The sequence below is a fragment of the Ranitomeya imitator genome, chromosome 6 (assembly GCF_032444005.1).
Source record: "Ranitomeya imitator isolate aRanImi1 chromosome 6, aRanImi1.pri, whole genome shotgun sequence".
NCBI classification, from domain to species: domain Eukaryota; kingdom Metazoa; phylum Chordata; class Amphibia; order Anura; family Dendrobatidae; genus Ranitomeya; species Ranitomeya imitator.
Genome location: NC_091287.1, coordinates 197,755,847 through 197,781,903, shown reverse-complemented (window position 1 = coordinate 197,781,903; position 26,057 = coordinate 197,755,847). Strand labels below are relative to the sequence as shown.

Here is a 26,057-nt window from a genome sequence, read left to right as displayed (position 1 = left end):
AATTCACAACAGTAGACCCTCCAAAGTTCCTATAGGCTTCAAGTACTATCTCTAAATGTTGGAACAGACCCAAGCAGTTACCAGCAGAATTTTCTCCCAAAACAGCAGCAAAAATACAGAACGCTTGGAGCCAACTGTGAAATCACCTGAAACAACTACGTTTCTGATCATTCTTTTTCTCATCCTCGTTATTTTTTAATTCCCTGCCCAAAGGCAACAAAGAAAATAAATCAACATAATCGCCTCTCCAAATTTTTTCTTTCACTGCTATTGACAAATGCAAACCAAAAGGAGAGACATCAAAAGTCAGAGACTCCTTCAGACACATCTGAGGTTTAGATAAATTAGAGCTACTTTGAGTTCTAATCACCCCCTCCCTCTCAGTGACATAAGGATTAACCCAAGCTGCAGTGTGAGCTTCTGAACAAGATAAACTTTCTCTCTCATCAGCTGGAGGATTAACTGTGGTTTCTGGAACCATAGCATCATAAAGCACTCCACTGTCTTGAGAAACGTCAAGGGTATGTGCACACGTAGAATGGACCTCTGCGGATTTTTCCGCAGCGGATTTTAGAAAAGGCACTGCGTTTTACCTGCAGATTTACCACGGATTTACCCCAGTTTTTATGCAGATTTTGTGCAGATTCCCCTGCGGTTTTACACCTGCGTATTCCTATTGTGGAGCAGGTTTAAATGGCTGCGGAATCCGCACAAAGAATTGACATGCTGCGGAATGTAACCTGCTGCGTTTCCTCGCGTTTTTTTTTGCAGCATGTGCACTACAGATTGCTTTTTCTTTAGGTTTACATTGTACTGTAAACGCATGGAAAGCTGCTGCGGACCCGCAGCTGCAGATTCGCTGCGGATCTGCAGCAAAATCCGAAACGTGTGCACATAGCCTAACCCTGTCAGTCCCAGACGACCCAGTAACTAAAGGGTTGACAGGCAAATTGACAGGATTCCATGGATTATTAAAAAAATCCACAAAACTCTGAAATAAAGCCTGCGTACCTGACAGTGATTGCATTGCAGGTATCTGCTTACTTGGGGCTAGATCAGTCCTAAGAGGATTGCTCTCACCTGTAGATGTTGATGCCTCTGGCGTGGCTCGCAGCCCCTGACTCCCTAGCTCATTGCTTCGTTCGTCCACTGAGCCCGCTTGTGCCTAGGATCCAACAGGTGAAGCTGACTGATGGCCATGGTTCCTCTTGGTTCTCTGTATCCCCGGAGGTGAATATCTCCTGCCCTGCTTCTTGCTTCTCTGGGTCTCTCTTCTAACAGACTCTCTATCATCCAGTTCAGATCCCTCTTCTTCCTGCCTTGTAGCTTGGGTCTCAGCCACAATATCCACATCCTGGACTTCAGTAGTTAAATCCTCTGCTTAAGATAATAACAGGACATTCTTTAGCCACTCCTCCCTGCACGCTCTGCCACAAGCCTGAGGAGATGATCTATGGACCGAGGTACAGCTGTTTTTTTCAAAATCCCGGCTACTGTGAGTCCCCTGACAGGAATACAGGGCTTTAAAAGCCTCTTCTGTTTCTCGCTAAAATCTGTCCACCAATCAGGCTCTTGTCGCTCATTTCTGCCTGGCACCTGAAGACTAAGAAACCAATCTAAAAAAGGTACGTACCATTAGTTATTACATAACAAAGGAGGGGGGAGGAAAAGGAATAGAAGCCCACTACTGAGAGAACTATCAGGACATTCCAAGACTAAACCCTAACTAGACTGGGCTTAGTAAACAGTGGGAGATGGTGTTGCAATCCCATGCAGCCCCCATGCTATTTGCTCGAAAGGAGGGTTTGGACATTCTCCAAGAATCTTTGTGGCTTGTCAACATATAGTTTGGTAAATTACAGTCTGGCTTTTTTATGATTCTTTTTCAACAATGGTGTCCTCATTGGTCTTCTCCAATGAAGTCCAATTCGGCTTATTCAATGACGGATGGTGCGATCTGACACTGATTTTCCTTGAGCTTGAAGTTCACCTTTAATCTGTTTAGAAGTTTTTCTGGGCTCATTCGTATTATCCGTCTCTTTGATTTGTCATCAATTTTCCTCTTGCTGCCACGTTCATGGAGGTTGGATACAGTCCCATGGATCTTACATTTCTGAATAATATGTGCAACTGTAGTCACAGGAAGATCAAGCTGCTTGGAGATGGTCTTTTACCTTTAACATGCTTGTCAATAATTTTCTTTCTAATCTCCTGAGACAACTCTTTCCTTCGCTTTCTCTGGTCCATGTTGAGTGTGATACACACCATGTCACCAAACAGCACAGTGAGTATCTGTAGCCCTATATACAGGTCCACTCACTGATTCCAAGATTGTAGACACCTGTGATGCTAGTTAGTGAACACAACTTGATTTAACATGTCCCTTTTGTCACATTATTATCAAGGGTACCATCATTTCTGTCCAGGCCTATTTCATGAGTTTTATTTTTTTTTATTCTGTATAAGCATGGTGAAAAGCAATTTTCATAGATCTTTTATTTATTATTACTTTTGTCAGATTCAAGTTATTTCTGTGACTATTGTGGGTTTTTCTGTCATTAAACGAGGGGTACCAACTATTTTGACCATGTGTGTATATAGCACTACTAATTCCACAGTGCTTTACAGACGACATTATCAGCACTGTCCCCATTGGGGCTCACACTCTAGATTCCCTACCAGTATGTCTTTTGGAGTGTGAGAGGAAGCCGAGAAATCCCTCGCCAACATGGGGAGAACATACAAACTCCTAGCAGATGTTGTCTTTGGTAGGATTTGAACCCAGGATCCCAGTGATAACCACTGAGCCACTGTTCTGCACATAACATCGTAGCAGAAAAAAAAAATCATTTACAAAAGATGCTGAAAATTAGTAGATATATGCTAAATGTTATTTTATCTCTTAATGGCAAGTTCAAACGTTCAGTATTTGGTCAGTATTTAGCATCAGGTTTTATAAGCCAAAACCAGGAGCTGGCTAAACATGCAGAACTGGTGCAGGTGTTTCTGTAACACTTTTCCTCTGATTGTTCAACTTCTGATTTTGGCTAGCAAAAATACTGATGTAAACTAAAGAAAAACTGAATGTGTGAGTGTGGCCTTTTTGCAGCTGGTTTATAGGTTAAAAAAAGTTTGAGAATTGCTAATTTTAAAAAATTTTCATTACATTTTAGATGTTTTCATAAATTTACCTGAAATTTACCACTTATATAAAGTAAAATGTGTCACAAAAAGAAAACCTTCTACATATTGGGAAATGTGAAGATCTTTCCACATAAAATGTCATAGTTGAAAAATGTGGATAGGTCACAAACTCAAAATTAGCTTAGTCACTAAGGGATTAAATAGTAACACCAAAATAAAATTGTTTTTATTTTTTGTTTTCATAATAAATAATAGAGAAAAAGCAGCCCTCAATTTGTTCACTTTCTTCTAAAGAGGCAATACCTCACATGTGGTCAGAAACTATAGTTTTGGGGCAGGAATCAGATGAGATGCATTTCACCTTTGGAGTGCAGATTTCGTTGGAATAGTCTGTGGACTTCATGTTGCATTTGCAAAAATGTAGAATACTCTAAAAAAAAAAAAAAACCCTTATTGGAAGCTGCAACCTCAAGAAACTACTCTTGGGATGTAATGCTTATTTTGACACCACAGTTATTTGCCAACATTTTTTTAACTATGAGCTGTAAAAAGGAAAAATTCAACTTATTTTTTTTAATTTTATTTGGCCCCACATTTTTGATTTTCACAAGAAGTAATTATGATAGGTATCTTATTGTCTGATTTCCTTGCCTGACCTCACACACAGTGAGTTATCAATCAAGCTTAACCTCCTTTACCTCCAAGGGTGGTTTGCATGTTAATGACAAGCCAATTTTTACAATTCTGACCACTGTCCCTTTGAGGTTATAACTCTGGAACGCTTCAACGGATCATGGTGATTCTGACATTGTTTTCTCATGACATATTGTACTTCATGACAGTGGTATAATTTCTTTGATATGACTTGCGTTTATTTGTGGAAACAAAAACAGAAATTTGGCGAACATTTCGCAATTTTCCAAATTTGAATTTTAATGCCCTAAAATCACACAGATATGTCACACAAAATACATAATAAGTAACATTTTCCACATGTTTACTTTACATCAGCACAATTTTGGAACTACTTTTTGGGTAGGAAGTTATGAGGGTTAAAAGTTGACCAGCGATTTCTCATTTTTACGACACCATTTTTTTTTAGGGACCACAATAAATTTGAAGTCACTTTAAGAGGTCTATACGATAGAAAATACCCAAAAGTGACATCAATCTAAAAGATTCACCCCTCAAGGTGCTCAAAACCACATTCAAGAGGTTTATTAACCCTTCAGGTGCTTCACAGGATTTCTTGGAATGTTTTAAAAAAAATGAACATTTAACTTTTTTCACACAAAATTAACTTCAGATCCAATTTGTTTTATTTTACCAAGGGTAATAGGAGAAATTGAATCCCAAAAGTTGTTGTACAATTTGTCCTGAGTACGCCGATACCCCATATGTGGGGGTAAACCACTGTTTGGGTGCATGGCAGAGCTTGGAAGGGAAGGAGTGCCGTTTGACTTTTCAGTGCAAAATTGGCTGGAATTGAGATAGGATGCTATGTTGCATTTGGAGAGCCCCTGATATGCCTAAACAGTGGAAACCCCCACAAGTGACACCATTTTGGAAAGTAGATCCCCTAAGGAACTTATCTCGATGAGTGGTGAGCACTTTGAACCCCCAAGTGCTTCACAGACGTTTATAATGTAGAGCCGTGAAAATAAAAAATAATTTTTTTCCCCAAAAATTATATTTTAGCCCACTATTTTGTATTTTTCTAAGAGTAATAGGCGATATTGGACCCCAAAGTTGTTTTCCAATTTGTCCTCAGTATGCCGATACCCCATGTGTGGGGGGAACCACCGTTTGGGGCATGGCAGAGCTCGGAAGGGAAGGAGCGCCATTTTGGAATGCAGACTTTGATGGGTGTCACATTGCGTTTGCAAAGCCCCTGATGTACCTAAACAGTGGAAACCCCCCAAAAGTGACCCCATATTGGAATCTAGACCCCCCAAGCAACTTATCTAGGTGTGTTGTGAGAACTTTGAACCCCCAAATGTTTCACTAAAGTTTATAACTTAGAGCCGTGAAAATACTAAATCATTTTTTGCCACAAAATAATAATTTTTATTTTTTATAATCTTTATTTTTATATAGCGCTAACATATTCTGCAGCGCTTTACAATTTACACACATTATCATCGCTGTCCCTGTTGGGGCTCACAATCTAAATTCCCTATCAGTATGTCTTTGGAATGTGGGAGGAAACCGGAGTGCCCGGAGGAAATCCACGCAAACACGCAAACAAACTCTTTGCAGATGTTGTCCTGAGTGGGATTAGAACCCAGGACTCCAGCGCTGCAAGGCTGCTGTGCTATCCACTGCGCCACCGTGCTGCCCATCACAAAAGTGATTTTTAGCCTCCAATTTTGTATTTTTCCAAGGGTAACAGGCGACATTGGACCCTAAAAGTTGTCCAATTTATCCTGAGTACACTGATTCCCCATATGTGGGAGAAAACTACTGTTTAGGCACACGTCGGGGCTCGGAAGGGAAGTAGTGAGGTTTTGGAATGCAGACTTTGATGGAATGGTCTGCGAGCGTCATGTTCCTTTTGCAGAGCCCCTGATGTGCCTAAACAATAAAAAAAAACACAAGTGACATTATTTTAGAAACTACACCCCCCCAAGGAACTTATCTAGATGTGTTGTGAGAACATTGAACCCCCAAGTGTTTTACTAAAGATTATAACGCAGAGCAGTGAAAATAAAAAATCTTTTTTTCCCACAAAAAGGTTTTTTTAACTCACAAATTTTTATTTTCCCAAGGGTAACAGGAGAAATTGGACCCCAAAAGTTGTCCAATTTGTCCTGAGTATGCGGATACCCCATATGTTGGGGTAAACCACTGTTTGGGGGCACGGCAGAGCTCAGAAGGGAAGGAGCACCGTTTAACTTTTTCAACGCAGAATTGGCTGGAATTGAAATCGGACGTCATGTCGCGTCTGGAGAACCCCTGATGTGCCTAAACAGTGGAAAAACCCTAATTCTAACTCCAAGCCGAACCCCAGCACACCCCTTTCCCTATTTCCAACCCTAACCACAATCCTAACCCCAACATACACCTAACTTTAATCCCAACCCTAACCACAACCCTAACACACCCCTAACCCCTATACATATACACAAATATACACAATATGGCCCACGCCAACCCACATGATCATGTAATTTTTTACCCAAATGCCCAATACCATGTTCCATAACAGGGCCCTTCCTTGGTCCGTAATCCAGCCTCATCCACCTCTCAGGATCTCAATCTGGTTGGTCCTGTAGGGATTAGCTCAGGTGAGCAATGGCAGGGCCGCAGTAATGAGGCAACACACAGGCTTGCAGTCCAAACTTCAGTGGTTTATTGGCACTTTAAACAGTCCGTGACAAAAAGTAAGAGAAAAACCAAACATACTCCAGCTTGGAGAACCACTGGTCTCAGACTCACCCTTATACGGGACGGGCTTAACTAAGCGGCTGCCAGGTCAGCGGCCTCCGCCAGGTGCCATTCCCAGGGCTGCTAACAGTTGTGTCACCAACCTTTGTGACATGTGTGGGAGAGAAGACAGTTCAGGCTCCTTCCAGCCTAGTTCCCTCCCCAGAATAACATGTGCCAAACAAAAGAAACTCAATTACATAGTCTATAGCCACACCCACAGGTGAGGTATCCATCACATGGGCTGATCACATGATCGTGACATCACTGCAGGTCCTCAACCTTAGGGAAATAACATGCCAAAACTTATCCTGCTGGGAGAAACATATCTTCCGTCCAGCACTACACCTTTTAGTGCACCACAGTCCGCAAACTATCCAAACCACTCATGCTGTCCTCCTGCCATCACCTCCACCTACAGTACATACAATTATTTGTAAAACAAAGTCTCATCATGACTAAACTTTTTTTTTTTTTAAGTTGTTGTTGGACCTGTAATAGTGACCAAAAATGCTACATGCTTTCATTATGGTTTTTTGGTGTGAACCAAACCTGTCTTGAGTAAAAAAAAAAAAAGTTTATTCAATGTGTGTGGTTTCTGCTTTAACAAATATATGGAGGATGTGTTTAATTTCACAATGTGAACATTATTAGGCCAAAACATCACACACTTCAAACAGTAACAGAAGATTATTTTACAAAAAAAAAATCATAACATAGACACTGCAATGTCTTGACATGGAATATATCCCTCTGGTGAAACAAAAAAATTTGTAGACACATCCCGCACTTTAAGCCAAGAGGGCTGACAACGTGGATGATATACATGTGTAGTAGCCATGCCATTATTTCCATCAGCATCAGTTATCACCATCATTTGCTATACAGTCATGTATTCTGGTGAAGTTGTGAAGTATCACACACACTTTAACCCCTTTCTGACATTAGACGTACTATCCCGTCGAGGTGGGGTGGGCCCCTATGACCACCGACGGGATAGTACGTCATATGCGATCGGCAGCGCTCACGGGGGGAGCGTCGCCGATCGTGGCCGGGTGTCAGCTGTTTATTGCAGCTGACATCCGGCACTATGTTACAGGAGCGGTCACGGACCGCCCCCGGCACATTAACCCCTGGCACACCGCGATCAAAGATGATCGCGATGTGCCGGCGGTATAGGGAAGCTTCTCGCAGGGAGGGGGCTCCCTGCGGACTTCCCTGAGCCCCCCGCAGCAACGCGATGTGATCGCGTTGCTGCGAGGGTCTTACCTCCCTCCCTGCCTGCTCCAGCCCCAGATCCAAGATGGCTGCGGATCCGGATCCTGCAGGGAGGGAGGTGGCTTCACAGAGCCTGCTCAGAGCAGGCACTGTGAAGCCTGCAGCTTTGTAAGTCAGATCAGTGATCTGACAGAGTACTATGCAAACTGTCAGATCATTGATCTGTGATGTCCCCCCCCTGGGACAAAATAAAAAAGTAAAAATTTTTTTTTCCAAATGTGTAAAAAAAAAATATAAAAAAATATTTCTAAATAATGAAAAAAAAAATATTATTCCCATAAATACATTTCTTCATCTAAATTAAAAAAAACAATAAAAGTACACATATTTAGTATCGCCGCGTCCGTAACGACTCAACCCATAAAACTGGCCCACTAGTTAACCCCTTCAGTAAACCCCGTAAGAAAAAAAAAAAAAAAGAGGCAAAAAACAACGCTTTATTATCATACCGCCGAACAAAAAGTGGAATAACACGCGATCAAAAAGACAGATATAAATAACCATGGTACCGCTGAAAACGTCATCTTGTCCCGCAAAAAACGAGCCACGATACAGCATCATCAGCAAAAAAATAAAAAAGTTATAGTCCTGAGAATAAAACGATGCAAAAATAATTATTTTTTCTGTAAAATAGTTTTTATTGTATAAAAGTGCCAAAACATAAAAAAATGATATAAATGAGGTGACGCTGTAATCGTACTGACCCGAAGAATAAAACTGCTTTATCGATTTTACCAAACGCGGAACGGTATAAACGCCTCACCCAAAAGAAATTCATGAATAGCTGGTTTTTGGTCATTCTTCCTCACAAAAATCGGAATAAAAAGCGATCAAAAAATGTCATGTGCCCGAAAATGTTACCAATAAAAACGTCAACTCGTCCCGCAAAAATCAAGACCTCACATGACTCTGTGGACCAAAATATGGAAAAATTATAGCTCTCAAAATGTGGTAACGCAAAAAATATTTTTTGCAATAAAAAGCGTCTTTCAGTGTGTGACGGCTGCCAATCATAAAAATCCGCTAAAAAACTCGCTATAAAAGTAAATCAAACCCCCCTTCATCACCCCCTTAGTTAGGGTAAAATTTAAAAAAATGTATTTATTTCCATTTTTCCGTTAGGGCTAGGGTTAGGGCTAGGGTTAGGGCTGGGGTTTGGGCTAGGGCTAGGGTTAGGGTTGGGGCTACAGTTAGGGTTGGGGCTAAAGTTAGGGTTAGGGTTTAGATTACATTTACAGTAGGGAATAGGGTTGGGATTAGGGTTAGGGGTGTGTCAGGGTTAGAGGTGTGGTTAGGGTTACTGTTGGAATTAGGGTTAGGGGTGTGTTTGGATTAGGGTTTCAGCTATAATTGGGGGGTTTCCACTGTTTAGGCACATCAGGGGCTCTCCGAACACGACATGGCGTCCGATCTCAATTCCAGCCAATTCTGCATTGAAAAAGTAAATCAGTGCTCCTTCCCTTCCGAGCTCTCCCGTGTGCCCAAACAGGGGTTTACCCCAACATATCGGGTATCAGCATACTCAGGACAAATAGGACAACAACTTTTGGGGTCCAATTTCTCCTGTTACCTTTGGGAAAATACAAAACTGAGGGCTAAAAAATAATTTTTGTGGGAAAAAAAAAGATTTTTTATTTTCACGGCTCTGCGTTATAAACTGTAGTGAAACACTTGGGGGTTGAAAGTTCTAACAACACATCTAGAGGAGTTCCTTAGGATGTCTAGTTTCCAATATGGGGTCACTTGTGGGGGGTTTCTACTGTTTAGGTACATTAGGGGCTCTGCAAACGCAATGTGACGCCTGCAGACTATTCCATCTAAGTCTGCATTCCAAATGGCACTCCTTCCCTTCCGAGCCCTCCCATGCGCCCAAACGGCGGTTCCCCCCACATATGGGGTATCAGCGTACTCAGGACAAATTGGACAACAACTTTTGGGGTCGAATTTATCCTCTTACCCTTGGGAAAATACAAAACTGGGGGCTAAAAAATAATTTTTGGGGGAAAGTTTTTTTTCTTATTTTCACGGCTCTGCGTTACAAATTGTAGTGAAACACTTGGGGGTTCAAAGCTCTAACAACACATCTAGATGAGTTCCTTAGGGTGTCTAGTTTCCAAAATGGTGTCACTTGTGGGGGGTTTCTACTGTTTAGGTACATTAGGGGATCTGCAAACGCAATGTGACACCTGCAGACCATTCCAGCTAAGTCTGCATTCCAAATGGCGCTCCTTCCCTTCTGAGACCTCCCATGCGCCCAAACAGTGGTTCCCCCCCTCATATTGTGTATAATCGCACTCAGGACAAATTGGGCAACAAATTTTGGGGTCCAATTTCTCCTGTTATCCTCGGGAAAATACAAAACTGGGGGCTAAAAAAATAATTTTTGTGGGAAAAAATTTTTGTTTTATTTTTACGGTTCTGCATTATAAACTTCTGGAAAGCACTTGGTGGGTCAAAGTGCTCACCACACCTCTAGATAAGTTCCTTAGGGAGTCTACTTTCCAAAATGGTGTCACTTGTGGGGGGTTTCAATGTTTAGGCACATCAGTGGCTCTCTAAACGCAACATGGCGTCCCATCTCAATTCCTGTCAATTTTGCATTGAAAAGTCAAACGGCGCTCCTTTCCTTCCGAGCTCTCCCATGCGCCCAAACAGTGGTTTACCCCCACATATGGGGTATCATCATACTCAGGACAAATTGTACAACAACTTTTGTTGTCCAATTTCTTCTCTTACCCTTGGGAAAATAAAACATTGGGGGCAAAAAGATAATTTTTGTGAAAAAAAAAGATTTTTTATTTTTACGGTTCTGCATTATAAACTTCTGTGAAGCACTTGGTGGGTCAAAGTGCTCACCACACCTCTAGATAAGTTCCTTAGGGGGTCTACTTTCCAAAATGGTGTCACTTGTGGGGGGTTTCAATGTTTAGGCACATCAGGGGCTCTCCAAACGCAACATGGTGTCCCATCTCGATTCCAGTCAATTTTGCATTGAAAAGTCAAATGGCGCTCCTTTGCATCCGAGCTCTGTCATGCGCCCAAACAATGGTTTACCCCCACATATGGGGTATCGGTGTACTCAGGACAAATTGTACAACAACTTTTGGGGTCCATTTTCTCCTGTTACCCTTGGTAAAATAAAACAAATTGGAGCTGAAGTAAATTTTTTGTGAAAAAAAAGTTAAATGTTCATTCTTATTTAAACATTCCAAAAATTCCTGTGAAGCACCAGAAGGGTTAATAAACTTCTTGAATATGGTTTTGAGCACCATGAGGGGTGCAGTTTTTAGAATGGTGTCACACTTGGGTATTTTCTATCATATAGACCCCTCAAAATGACTTCAAATGAGATGTGGTCCCTAAAACAAATGGTGTTGTAAAAATGAGAAATTGCTGGTCAACTTTTAACCCTTATAACTCCCTAACAAAAAAAAATTTTGGTTCCAAAATTGTGCTGATGTAAAGTAGACATGTGGGAAATATTTCTTATTAAGTATTTTGTGTGACATATCTTTGTGATTTAATTGCATAAAAATTCAAAGTTGGAAAATTGCGAAATTTTCATAATTTTCGCCAAATTTCGGTTTTTTTCACAAATAAATGCAGGTACTATCAAAGAATTTTTACCACTATCATGAAGTACAATATGTCACGAGAAAACAATGTCAGAATCACTGGGATCCGTTGAAGCGTTCCAGAGTTATAACCTCATAAAGGGACAGTGGTCAGAATTGTAAAAATTGGCCCGGTCATTAACGTGCAAACCACCCTTGGGGGTAAAGGGGTTAATAACCACATTCACATTTCTTTCACTAAGTTGAATGGCTGACTGCAGGACCCTCCATTTGGCACAGAGAATGCCTAACGCACACTTCACCAATCGTCGTGCGTGGGATAGGCAAAAATTAACTATTCTGTGCCGGTGGTCCAGGGCTCTACGTGCATAGGGCTTCATGATGTTGCGGTTCAATTGAAAGGCCTCATCAGCGACCATCACGTAAGGCACTGCTTCCATGATAGACCCTGGTAGCTGAAGTGGGGATGGGAGGTCCAAGTTATTACTGCGCAGCCGCCGACCAGTTATGCAAGAATTGAAGACTCGCCTCAGAAGCGGATGTACCCACTTTCGCCTCCGCCTCCTTGGTTCCACAGTCACTGGGTAAGGCTCCCCAAAACATTGGGACAAAACCAGGTGTTAAAGAACCCGCTCAGTTGTGTTGAAAGTAAGCCCATCTGGGATGTTGCTGTGTCAGAATTACAAATACACTGTTTTAGTGCATGTGAGGCAGTGACCAGTGTTATTTGCGAGAGTCGCTATGTTTCCCCCAGGATGCGCACAGAAGCATATTGAGGCCGCAGGATTACATTGCAGTCACAGGCATAGCTGTGATTGCAGTGCAAAATAAAAGTAAGTGTTGGTCTTAGACAATTTGTCCAAGAAAGATTTAAGAAAACCAGTCATGGGCTTTTATTTTTGGAGCGGACTACAGGATGGTAGTGGGGCTGTCCGCTTCCTCCCGGCCAGGTCTTACAAGTGGCCTATGGCCACTGGTTCATTGTAAAAACCCTGCAGCAAAGGGTTGGGGGTGTCAGTCTTGGTTTGCAAACTGCAGAGCAGGTGGCTCTGCAAGGCTCAGACTGTGTGAAGCACACGGAGCCAAGCAGAGCCAAAAAGCCTGGCCCCCCTCAGCATACACTGTGGTGCAGTCACCCATGGAAACAGGTCTCGGATATGGACTGTCTTGTTTCCCGGCTGCAATCCCACTTTCGCCTCCGCCTCCTTGGTTCCACAGTCACTGGGTAAGGCTCCCCAAAACATTGGGACAAAACCAGGTGTTAAAGAACCCGCTCAGTTGTGTTGAAAGTAAGTCCATCTGGGATGTTGCTGTGTCAGAATTACAAATACACTGTTTTAGTGCATGTGAGGCAGTGACCAGTGTTATTTGCGAGAGTCGCTATGTTTCCCCCAGGATGCGCACAGAAGCATATTGAGGCCGCAGGATTACATTGCAGTCACAGGCATAGCTGTGATTGCAGTGCAAAATAAAAGTAAGTGTTGGTCTTAGACAATTTGTCCAAGAAAGATTTAAGAAAACCAGTCATGGGCTTTTATTTTTGGAGCGGACTACAGGATGGTAGTGGGGCTGTCCGCTTCCTCCCGGCCAAGTCTTTCAAGTGGCCTATGGCCACTGGTTCATTGTAAAAACCCTGCAGCAAAGGGTTGGGGGTGTCGGTCTTGGTTTGCAAACTGCAGAGCAGGTGCTCTGCAAGGCTCAGACTGTGTGAAGCACACGGAGCCAAGCAGAGCCAAAAAGCCTGGCACCCCTCAGCATACACGGTGGTGCAGTCACCCATGGAAACAGGTCTCGGATATGGACTGTCTTGTTTCCCGGCTGCAATCCGGAGGCTACCATTTGTTTTCCGTTTTGTGAATACACTGAACATTAAAGAGACTTTGCTTTTGAACTTTCCTGTGATCACTGCCTGTCTGTCACACTGCTCCAACCCCGCTGCACTACATGTCCAATACATTGCGCCCAGGTTGTGAGTCAGGATACACACCACAATGGGTTCTTGCCACAACAACCATACATGTCAACATTTACAGCACTTTGGGCACAATGCAGGGCTCGAAAGTTGTGCCTAAACTGCAGTTAGTGTTGACATGTATGGTTGTAGTGGAGAGAACCCATTTAACAATTGTGGTGTGTTTCCAGAGCAATTTGACTTTGTGAGAATAGATTTTGCTGGGGTTTGTTTGGCACCATGTCAATTTTGGACAACCTCGAGTTACTAGTAAAATGGAACCCCTGAGAATTGACCCAAATACATGCACTATAAGGCTGAGGTTATTGTTCTAAGCATTTAATACTAAACATTGGTTATTTTTATTGGTTTGGTCTGTGGTGTTTGCATTGTGTTCCCTATGCTTTATGTATTCAGTGTCCAATGAGAAACTCTGCAAAGTGCTAGTTGCATCATGAGTCCCGTTGTCATAATTTGTTCGTTTTTAAAAATTGTGCCTTTTAATTAATATGTTTTCTGTATTCATTTACAGCTTTCAGGAGGTTGTGAATTCACTGTAGTCATACATGATTTTGCAGCATGCAACACTAATGAATTGACAGTGCGCCAGGGACAGACTGTGGAAATTCTCGAGAGACAACACGATAGATCGGAGTGGTGCCTAGTAAGGACAACTGACAAATCGCCAGCATCAGAAGGCTTAGTTCCTTGCAGTTCTCTCTGCATTGCTCACTCAAGGAGTAGCATGGAAATGGAAGGGATATTTAATCATAAAGGTAAATAGTTTGTTAAAAAGTTCACTGGTGTCATAAATGCAAATGTTTTCAATGGAGTACCGCAGTCTTTTTTCAGATTATAAAATTTAAAAACAACTAAGGGCGCTGCACAAAAAATCTTACTGGTCCTTCTGCAGCAAATAATCGAACATAACTACCCTAATTGTCCAATATTAAATGTTCAAAAACACAATTTGCAATATATATATATTTGCGCTGAAGATACCATTAGTTCTCAGAGAGCTGTTAGTTAAAAGACTTCTTACAAAAATATGCTATATGTCACCCTTCATCTGAACAATTACCTTAGTCAGAACGGATACAGCAATCATCATGCAGCACTGTTATCCAGAAAAATTCCTTGCGGCTAATAGATGATAATGTCCAAGTGTCCACAAACCATATCTCCTGACGATATGTACAAAGATGATCCTCAATGTTCCCAAAAAAAGAGGGAGAGGGTGTTGTCCTGTCCCGGCCGGTGACAGGCACCCTTTACCTCGTGGGCAGCGCTCCTGGCTTCTTGGCGATAACCCGCGTTTCCAAAGAGAGATTGCCGGCAAGGTGCAGTGAAGCTGCAGGACCTTGCGTGACGTCACAGACACGTGATGCTTCACGTGACTGGCTTACAAAGTGCACCTAGGACCAAACTTCAATCTGACGCGTTTCGGAGTCAACAGACTCCTTCCTCAGGGATGGTCCGGTGCGTAACATGGGTGCTTATATATCCTGTGACGTATGAAAGCGCTGTACTTATTTATTAAAGGCAAAAAGTTCAATTTCGCTGTTAAGGCCATTCGGCATCAGCGTATTCATTTCAAATATCCACTTACTCTCCTCCCTTGACATTTGATGAATAAAATTACCTTTCCGCCAGCTCTTCTTCACTATTTTGATCCCAGTAACAACAATGTCTTTTATTGAACCCTCATGGTATTTCTCAAAATGTTGTGATAGAGGGTGGCCCGCAAATTTTTTGCTAATATTGCGTAAATGTTCCCCAATACGCACACTCATTGGTCGTATGGTACGCCCTATATATAATTTCCCACATGGACATTTAATGCCATAAATCACTCCTTGAGTAGAACAGGTTTTGAAATCCTTTGTTAGGGTTGGCGGAACGCACCGAATATATTTATTAAGATTGCGTTCGCCACCCGGGATCCACCGTGCATTAAAGAACCTGCTGCTAAGTGAATGGCGGCACTATATGGCGGTACAATGTGATTACACACACGGGTTAACTTCACCCTGTGTGAAAGAAGCGATCCCTGTTAACACTAGGACTACTGGTATAGTCATTTTGACTACTTTCTTGCTGTAGTTCTAGTCAGGGTTCATGAGTCCAGTAGTCCTAGTGTTAAGTCACAGGGTCGCGGTACCGCACAGAGAGCGCAAGCAAGGAACCACAGAACTCTATCCCAGGACACAGGATTAGAGTTAGTGTAGACCTCTTGCGATCGACACCACAATAGGGGTATCAGAGGAAACTATTATGCACAGAAGTGTATGCTGTGCCACACCAGCGGACGCCACTAACCATCCAGATTGGGTAAGGTAAGCGCACTAATAGCGCACGGCGCTGCACTGGCGGTCACAGCAGTTAGACGCTGTTTCGTGTGTTAAGGCTGCGAGTTCAGCCGGGCACTAGATTGCAACCATACACCTTACGCGAACAGTCATACACAAGGGATGGTTTTTTTAAGGAACGACTTGCACTTGTCAACACACTCACGATAACAATAGTATACTAGCGCATGGCCGTGCGGTCGTGTGAAGCTTATATAGCTGCAGCACGTTCAGGACCCTTCAAAGAAGGACCAATGGATTTGCAGCAGTACCTGAGCATGTGATCCTAGATCTCCATTGAGAGATCTTGCCCTGGGCATGCTCAGTGTGCAAAGCAGGACTAAGTCCTAGCACCTACAGGACCTTCCTGGGCATGTGACCCTAGATCTCCACTGAGAGATCTTGCCCTGGGCATGCTCAGTGTGTGCAAAGCAGGACTTAGACTCAGAAAAGCCTGCTCGCTGCAGATCAGTGCAGGGTACCATAGCAGAGCCTGGAGAGGCAGTAGTAACCCTTTGCACAGTACCAGTCTCAGTGAGACGCTGGGAGCGACATCTCCGCTGAGCAGGCTCCACTGCGGCCGATGCAGAATGGGAGACCGCAGCAGACACGGATTGAGATTTCCCCTGTGCAGCAGAGGAAACTCGACTCCTAACATCCTTAATCACTACGTCTTCTGCTTGATTAGCAATACTCAATTGTTTCTTCGTGTTTAGTTTTTTGCACAGTAGACATTTGTTACATGGAAAAAAACCGGACAGGGCCTTTGATGTATACGGGAGTGTTGGAGACAAGGGTTTACGTATTGTTGGGGCTATTATATTACCCAGATTGTTTGCCCTTTTGTAAACAAATCTGGGATATTCAGCTAATGATTCTCCAATCACCTTGTCCTCCTTCAATATACTCCAATGTTTCCTTACAATTTTTTTCAGGATGTGACTGTTAGAGTTATATGGAGTTATTATCGGGATTTCCTCGTTTTCCAAGCTCTTAATTTTTTTCTCTTTCTGTTTGAGTAATTTGTCTCTTGATTGTTTTTCCACCTGTTCTTTAGTTCGTATCAAAATTTGTTTATCATATCCTTTTTGAATGAACTTCTCTATTAAGATGTCCGTCTCCTTGTTAAAATCTTCTGGCTTGGAGCAATTTCTGTGGGCTCTTATAAATTGGCTTTTGGGGACATTTAGGAGCCAACTGGGTAAATGACAACTATTTAATGAAATGTAGTTATTGGAATCAGTAGGTTTATGGTACAGACTGGTTTGAATGCCATTGTTTTCTATAAAAAAAATTTAATCTAAAAAGTTTATTTCTTTATTACTTGTATTAGCTGTAAAATTTAAAAAATAATTATTTTTATTTAGTTCGTTAAAAAAATCTAGTAATAAGATTCGGCCACCTGACCATATAAAAACTATTTTGTCAATAAAACGCTGCCATAGGACCAGGTTCGCCCGCAGGAGTCCGTCCCTATAGATGCTATCATCCTCCCACTTACCCACATATAAATTGGCGTAACTGGGGGCGAACCTGGTACCCATGGCAGTGCCCCACTGCTGGGAGTAGTAGACCTTCCCAAAACAGAAGTAGTTGTGGGTAAGTATAAAATGTATACTTTCAGTGATAAAAGAAATTTGGTCACTTATATATATATATATATAATTCCATCTTTAGATAGGAAATACTTGACTGCTTCACATCCTTTCTGGTGTTGGATGATTGTATATGGGAAGTAATGTCAAGGGTACCTATTATATAATGATCCTGCCACTGGACAGTTTGTAATTTCCGCAAAATATGTGAGCTGTCCTTCAGATAAGACGGAAGTTGGGGACATAATTTCTGTAGATGACAGTCCACATATCTCGACAGATTAGCTGTAAGGCCTCCTATGGCTGAAATTATAGGCCTACCTGGTGGATGTAATAAATCTTTATGCACCTTAGGTAGATAATAAAAATATGGGAATCTAGGGTGTGTTATATTAATAAAATCATATTCACATTTGTTTAAAAAACCTTTTTGAAGTCCCATTTTTATTAAATTTTGCATTTCAACAATATAGCTTTCTGTTGGATCTACCTTGAGTATTTTGTATGTACATGTGTCCCCCAATAGGCGTAAGGATTCTTTGTTATAATCCTTAGTATTTAAAATCACTATTCCACCCCCTTTGTCTGCTGGTCCTACTGTGATTTCTTTGTTTTCTTGGAGTTGTCTAATTGCCCTTCGTTCATCATTAGACAGATTATACTTATATTTAGAGCAATTTTTGTTGAAAATTTTCCTAATATCATTAATGACATTCTTCTGAAAGGCATTAAAGGCTTCAGAGTATTTTTGAAAAGGATGGAAATTGGATTTATTTTTCAAAGAAGTATGTTGATATGGATCAGATACCACTGTAGAGCCATCAGTATCATTTTTAGTGAGTTTTTTCTTTACATAGTATTTTTTGATGGCCAGCTTCCTCATAAACAGTTTGATTCCTATAAAGGCTTCAAATTTGTTAAATTTTGTGCTTGGAGCATATTTCAAACCCTTATTTAATAAAGTAATTTAGTTAGTGTTCAATATATGATCACTAAGATTAAATATCTTTTGTTCTAACGTAACTGGTTCACTTTTTTGTTGTTGTTGTTGCTGCTGGTATTTGTTCTTTTTTTTGGTAAGTTTCCCGGCCCTACACCCCCTTTTTCGTGATTTTATCGAACTACCTGAAAAAAAGGAAGATGACTCTGTTTTGTTTTTTGTTGTTTTTGTTTTCTATGTTCTAGGGCTCGGGTTGAAGCCTTACTAGTTGTTGGTAATTGGGGACTATATTCCCCTTGAGTGGCTTCAGGAGAGTTTACCATATTCTCAAGTGAGAGAAATCTATTCTGAATTACTATAGAGGGTAAAGGGGTAGAGATTTCAGGTACATTGTTTTGAATGTTATTCTCTATATTTACATTTGGATTATTATTAGTGATCTCATTATTAGAAAAATTTTCTACATCCGAGGTGAGATGGATGGAAAATCTCTCACTCAAAGATAGTGAGGAATTCCCACCTCCTTGTATTTCATCCAATGTAACTAGGTGGCTGTTTCTTCTCAAGGAATAATTATCCTCATAATTTGATGTGGTTCTCCTCATTTCCTGGTGATTATCTACTTGATTTATTTTATTTAATTGAGAAACATCTCCATTATCTAATATTGAATCCCTACAAAATTTTCTTTGTTTTTTTCTCTATAATTTCTTTTTCCTTTGTTTTAATCCTTCTCCTTATACTATTAGAAAGATGTATTATCTCCTGGAATAATTCAAATGGTTTGATTTCCTCAAACAGATTGGAGATTTCATTCCGAATCCTAATTAACTCATTCTTTCTTTTCTTAATAATAAATTGTACCACACTCCTGGAGAAATCATTAAACATTGCATCCCATTCAGCCATAGTGTCCAAATCACCAATGTCACCTGATTTTTATTGACGACATAGTTTTTATATTGTCAGGTGGCCCAATCTTATTACTAGATTTTATTAACGAACTAAATAAAAATAATTATTTTTTGAAATTTTACAGCTAATACAAGTAATAAAGAAATAAACTTTTTAGATTTAATTTTTTTTTATAGAAAACAATGGCATTCAAACCAGTCTGTACCATAAACCTACTGATTCCAATAACTACATTTCATTAAATAGTTGTCATTTACCCAGTTGGCTCCTAAATGTCCCCAAAAGCCAATTTATAAGAGCCCACAGAAATTGCTGCAAGCCAGAAGATTTTAACAAGGAGACGGACATCTTAATAGAGAAGTTCAATCAAAAAGGATATGATAAACAAATTTTGATACGAACTAAAGAACAGGTGGGAAAACAATCAAAAGACAAACAGAAACACTCAAACAGAAAGAGAAAAAAATTAAGAGCTTGGAAAACGAGGAAATCCCGATAATAACTCCATATAACTCTAACAGTCACATCCTGAAAAAATTGTAAGGAAACATTGGAGTATATTGAAGGAGGACTAGGTGATTGGAGAATCATTAGCCTGAATATCCCAGATTTGTTTACAAAAGGGTAAACAATCTGGGTAATATAATAGCCCCAACAATACGTAAACCCTTGTCTCCAACACTCCCGTATACATCAAAGGCCCTGTCCGTTTTTTTTCCATGTAAAAAATGTCTACCGTGCAAAAAACTAAACACGAAGAAACAATTGAGTATTGCTAATCAAGTAGAAGAATTAGTGATTAAGGACTTCATAACCTGTTCTACTCAAGGAGTTAACTTTATGGCATTAAATGTCCATGTGGGAAATTATATATAGGGCGCACCATACGACCAATGAGTGTGCGTATTGGGGAACTTTTACGCAATATTAGCAAAAAATTTGCGGGCCACCCTCTATCACAACATTTTGAGAAACACCATGAGGATTCAATAAAAGACATTGTTGTTACTTGGATCAAAATAGTAAAGCAGAGCTGGCGGAAAGGTAATTTTATACACCAAATGTCAAGGGAGGAGAGTAAGTGGATATTTGAAATGAATACGCTGATGCTGAATGGCCTTAACAGCGAAATTGAACTTTTTGCCTTTAATAAATAAGTACAGTTCTTTCATACGTCACAGGATATATAAGCACCCATGTTACGCACCGGACCATCCCTGAGGAAGGAGTCTGTTGACTCCGAAACGCGTTGGATTGAAGTTTGGTCCTAGGTGCACTTCGTAAGCCGGTCACGTGAAGCATCACGTGTCTGTGACGTCACGCAAGGTCCTGCAGCTTCACTGCACCTTGCCGGCAATCTCTCTTTGAAACGCGGGTTATCGCCAAGAAGCCAGGAGCGCTGCCCAAGAGGTAAAGGGTGCCTGTCACCGGCCGGGACAGGACAACACCTGTTATGACCTGGTGGTTAGGACAATAATGGACCTGGTGGTTAAGAGCACACGGAATGACGTGATAGTTACTAATAATATAGGACGAGCTCTGAGACGTGGGAACTCTGCTGACCGCAATCCCTAATCCTATCACACACACTAGAAATAGCCGTGGATTGCTCCTAACGCTCCCTATGCAACTCGTCACAGCCTAAGAAACTAGCTAGCCCTGAAGATAGAAAAACAAGCCTACCTTGCCTCAGAGAAATTCCCCAAAGGAAAAGGCAGCCCCCCACATATAATGACTGTGAGTAAAGATGAAAATTACAAACACAGAGATGAAATAGATTTAGCAAAGTGAGGCCCGACTTACTGAACAGACTGAGGATAGGAAAGGCAACTTTGCGGTCAGCACAAAAAACTACAAAAAAACCATGCAGAGGGCGCAAAAAGACCCTCCGCACCGACTCACGGTGCGGAGGCGCTCCCTCTGCGTTTCAGAGCTTCCAGCAAGCAAGACAAAAATCAAAATAGCAAGCTGGACAGAAAAACAGCAAACAAGAGAAAAACAAGCAGGAACTTAGCTTCTGCTGGGAAGACAGATCACAAGAACGATCCAGGAGTGAACAAGACCAATACTGGAACATTGACAGGTGGCATGGAGCAATGATCTAAGTGGAGTTAAATAGAGCAGCCAGCTAACGAATTAACCTCGTCACCTGTGGGAGGAAACTCAGAAGCCGCAGCCCCACTCACAACCACCAGAGGAAGCCTATGGACAGAACCAGCCGAAGTACCATTCACGACCACAGGAGGGAGCTTGACAACAGAATTCACAACAAACACCCTCCCCCTCTATTTCTGGGAACATCGAGGATCATCTTTGTTCATATCGTCGGGACATATGGTTTGTGGACACTTGGACATTATCATCTATTAGCCGCAAGGACTTTTTCTGGATAACAGTGCTGCATGATGATTGCTGTATCCGTTCTGACTAAGGTAATTGTTCAGATGAAGGGTGACATATAGCATTTTTTTGTAAGAAGTCTTTTAACTAACAGCTCTCTGAGAACTAATGGTATCTTCAGCGCAAATATATACAGTGGGGCAAAAAAGTATTTAGTCAGTCAGCAATAGTGCAAGTTCCACCACTTAAAAAGATGAGGCGTCTGTAATTTACATCATAGGTAGACCTCAACTATGGGAGACAAACTGAGAAAAAAAAATCCAGAAACTCACACTGTCTGTTTTTTTAACATTTTATTTGCATATTATGGTGGAAAATAAGTATTTGGTCAGAAACAAACAATCACAGACCTGTAACTTCTTCTTTAAGAGTCTCCTCTTTCCTCCACTCATTACCTGTAGTAATGGCACCTGTTTAAACTGGTTATCAGTATAAAAAGACACCTGTGCACACCCTCAAACAGTCTGACTCCAAACTCCACTATGGTGAAGACCAAAGAGCTGTCAAAGGACACCAGAAACAAAATTGTAGCCCTGCACCAGGCTGGGAAGACTGAATCTGCAATAGCCAACCAGCTTGGAGTGAAGAAATCAACAGTGGGAGCAATAATTAGAAAATGGAAAACATACAAGACCACTGATAATCTCCCTCGATCTGGGGCTCCACGCAAAATCCCACCCCGTGGGGTCAGAATGATCACAAGAACGGTGAGCAAAAATCCCAGAACCACGCGGGGGGACCTAGTGAATGAACTGCAGAGAGCTGGGACCAATGTAACAAGGCCTACCATAAGTAACACACTACGCCACCATGGACTCAGATCCTGCAGTGCCAGACGTGTCCCACTGCTTAAGCCAGTACATGTCCGGGCCCGTCTGAAGTTTGCTAGAGAGCATTTGGATGATCCAGAGGAGTTTTGGGAGAATGTCCTATGGTCTGATGAAACCAAACTGGAACTGTTTGGTAAAAACACAACTTGTCGTGTTTGGAGGAAAAAGAATACTGAGTTGCATCCATCAAACACCATACCTACTGTAAAGCATGGTGGTGGAAACATCATGCTTTGGGGCTGTTTCTCTGCAAAGGGGCCAGGACGACTGATCCGGGTACATGAAAGAATGAATGGGGCCATGTATCGTGAGATTTTGAGTGCAAACCTCCTTCCATCAGCAAGGGCATTGAAGATGAAACGTGGCTGGGTCTTTCAACATGACAGTGATCCAAAGCACACCGCCAGGGCAACGAAGGAGTGGCTTCGTAAGAAGCATTTCAAGGTCCTGGAGTGGCCTAGCCAGTCTCCAGATCTCAACCCTATAGAAAACCTTTGGAGGGAGTTGAAAGTCCGTGTTGCCAAGCGAAAAGCCAAAAACATCACTGCTCTAGAGGAGATCTGCATGGAGGAATGGGCCAACATACCAACAACAGTGTGTGGCAACCTTGTGAAGACTTACAGAAAATGTTTGACCTCTGTTATTGCCAACAAAGGATATATTACAAAGTATTGAGATGAAATTTTGTTTCTGACCAAATACTTATTTTCCACCATAATATGCAAAAAAAATGATAAAAAAACAGACAATGTGATTTTCTGGATTTTTTTTTCTCAGTTTGTCTCCCATAGTTGAGGTCTACCTATGATGTAAATTACAGACGCCTCTCATCTTTTTAAGTGGTGGAACTTGCACTATTGCTGACTGACTAAATACTCTTTTGCCCCACTGTATATATTGCAAATTGTGTTTTTTCAGATTATAGACTATTTGCTTTCATCACTAGATGTCTACAGTTGTAGCCAAAAGTTTTGAAACTGACAAATTGTAGTTTTCACAAACTTTGCTGCTTCAGTGTTTTGAGATCTTTTAGTCAGATGTTTCTATGGCCATGTAAGTACAATTATAATAATTGTATGTGTCGAATTTTATTGACAAATACATCAAGCTTATGCAAAGACTCATTATCTACGAAAAGGACCCTTATTTTTCAAGACCTCTGCAATTCGCACTGGCATGCTGGATATCCTTTTCTCAGACAAGAATTGGTTGCCATCTGTCAAGATTTGTCAAAGAGCTTGGAGTTTACCATAATTTCTGTGTTTTTGTTTGACAAATTTTGGTTACAGTCTCAAAACTTTTGACCGTGACTATACATTGACCATTATGAGGCCGGGGTCACACTGGCAACTTAAACGGACGAGTGCACTGCAATAAAAAAATTGCAGTGCACTGGGACTAATGTTAATCTATGGGGCAGCTCCCAGCAGCCGATTTTTTGATGGCCGTTTTCTTCGGGCCGAGAAAATCGCAGCATGCTGCGATTTTCACAGATTATTGGGTCGGACTCTCCAATGCAAGTCTATGGGTACAATGAAAAATCGGATTCCAAACGGACCACAAGTGTGACTTGCAAGAAATATATGCACCGATGTTCTATAGAAAAGCCGACAATTCAGTGCGGTGTACAGTAAAATCACGCCGACCGGTTCAAATAGAATAGATAAAATAAATGTCTACACATAGTATAGGTGTATATATATATATATGACATATGTATACAGTATATATATATATATATATATATATATATATATATATATATACTGTATACATATGTCATTGACACACACACATATATAGGACAGGATAGGAGACATGGTTTACATACAGTAAACCATTTCATATCCGTTATATTTTTACATATTCCTGACTAATAATGTGTAGTTTGTGTGTGCAAAATTTTGGAGCTCTAGGTGTTAAAATAATGGGTGAAATCACGGAAAAAACTGGCGTGGGCTCCCGCGCAATTTTCTCAGCCAGAGTGGGAAAGCCAGTGACTGTGGGCAGATATTAATAACCTAGAGAGGGACCATGGTTATTAGGGCAGTGAGAATCTGGAATTGCTTGCCTGAGGAGGTGGTGATGGTGAACTCAGTCGAGGGGTTCAAGAGAGGCCTGGATGTCTTCCTGGAGCAGAACAATATTGTATCATACAATTATTAGGTTCTGTAGAAGGACGTAGATCTGGGTATTTATTATGATGGAATATAGGCTGAACTGGATGGACAAATGTCTTTTTTCGGCCTTACTAACTATGTTACTATGTTACCCCCCCTGGCTAACAACACACATTATGAATAACGTATGTTAATGAAATAAATAAACACATGGGGTTATGATATCTTTATTGTACACTCAATCCAAATGACGACTCTGGTCTTCTGAAAAAAAAAATGAAGAAAATAAAAAACAACAATATCCCACACCTGTTCGCTGTACAGTCATGTCCCATGATGTAAATCTATCTCAAGGGGATAATTAAATTTACAAGCAGGAGCCTGCTAATGCAGCCGCCCCTGGCTGTAAAAACTGGGGAATGAATGGAATGCAGCTTCGTTGACTTGCGGTGCTGCGCCCCCTGGTGGCATAAACTCATATGAACTCTAGCCTGAGAAAATATTCAGAAAAATTTACACGCTACAGTTCAAATAAGTGTATGCCACCAGGGGGCACATCACTGCAAGTCAACGAAGCTGCATTCCATTCATTCCCCAGTTTTTACAGCCAGGGGTGGCTGCATTAGCAGGCTCCTGGCTGTAACTGTATTTAACCCCTTCAGATGGTTTTACATCGTGGGACATGACTGTACGGCAGACAGGTATGGGATATTGTTGCTATTTTATTTTGCTTTTTTTTTTTCAGAAGACCAGGGTCGTCATTTGGATTGAGCGTACAATAGAGATATTAAAACCCTAAAGGTTTTTATTTCATTAAAATCCTTTATTCATAATGTGTGTGTGTATTTTTAACCCTCTATTACTATCACTGGCTTTCCACTCTGGCGGAGAAAATTGCGCGGGAGCCCACGCCAGCTTTTTCCGTGACTTAACCCTTTATTTTAACACCTAGAGCTCCAAAATTTTGCACACACAAACTACTAACATTATTAGTCAGGGATATGTAAAAAAAATAATGGCTATGAATTGGTTTACTGTATGTAAACCATGTCTCCTATCCTGTCAGGTTCGGTAAAGACTTAGCGAAAGCCAGCAATTGAATTACCGGCTTTTCTGCTATCGAGCACTGTATGAAATACAGTATGAATATATCTATATATATAAGAGTCTCACTGACATATACAGTATATATAGACTGTATATATGTTTTCAAGAATATTTGAGCCCATGGATCCATTATATGTCCATATTGCTAGCCGCCGACAAAATATCGCCAGACGGATGTCAAACGGATGTTCAGATGCGAGGAAATCGCATTCTTGCATCCTGAACGGATCAACTGTTCAGGAAACATTTCTGCGATTCTCGTCCGTTTAAAACGGACCGATTTTTTTTGTACATTGTGTGTGACTCCAGCCTTATAAATGCCGGAAAATTGTACTGCTGAAGACTTCATTCTATTCATGTTATGCTTGGACTATGTACTCTTATGTACTCTTATTTTTGATCAAGTGTTCGTTCTATAAAGTATGCAT

The 26,057-nt window shown here is 41.2% G+C and overlaps 1 protein-coding gene across 1 annotated transcript in view; it reads left to right on the top strand.

Moving 5' to 3' along the window:
• Positions 1–26,057, top strand: part of TRIO (trio Rho guanine nucleotide exchange factor) — a 2,940,676-nt gene that overhangs the window by 2,218,766 nt on the left and 695,853 nt on the right. The window contains 1 exon segment of the mRNA XM_069730426.1: positions 13,907–14,150. Within this exon segment, the coding sequence (XP_069586527.1) occupies positions 13,907–14,150 (244 nt within the window).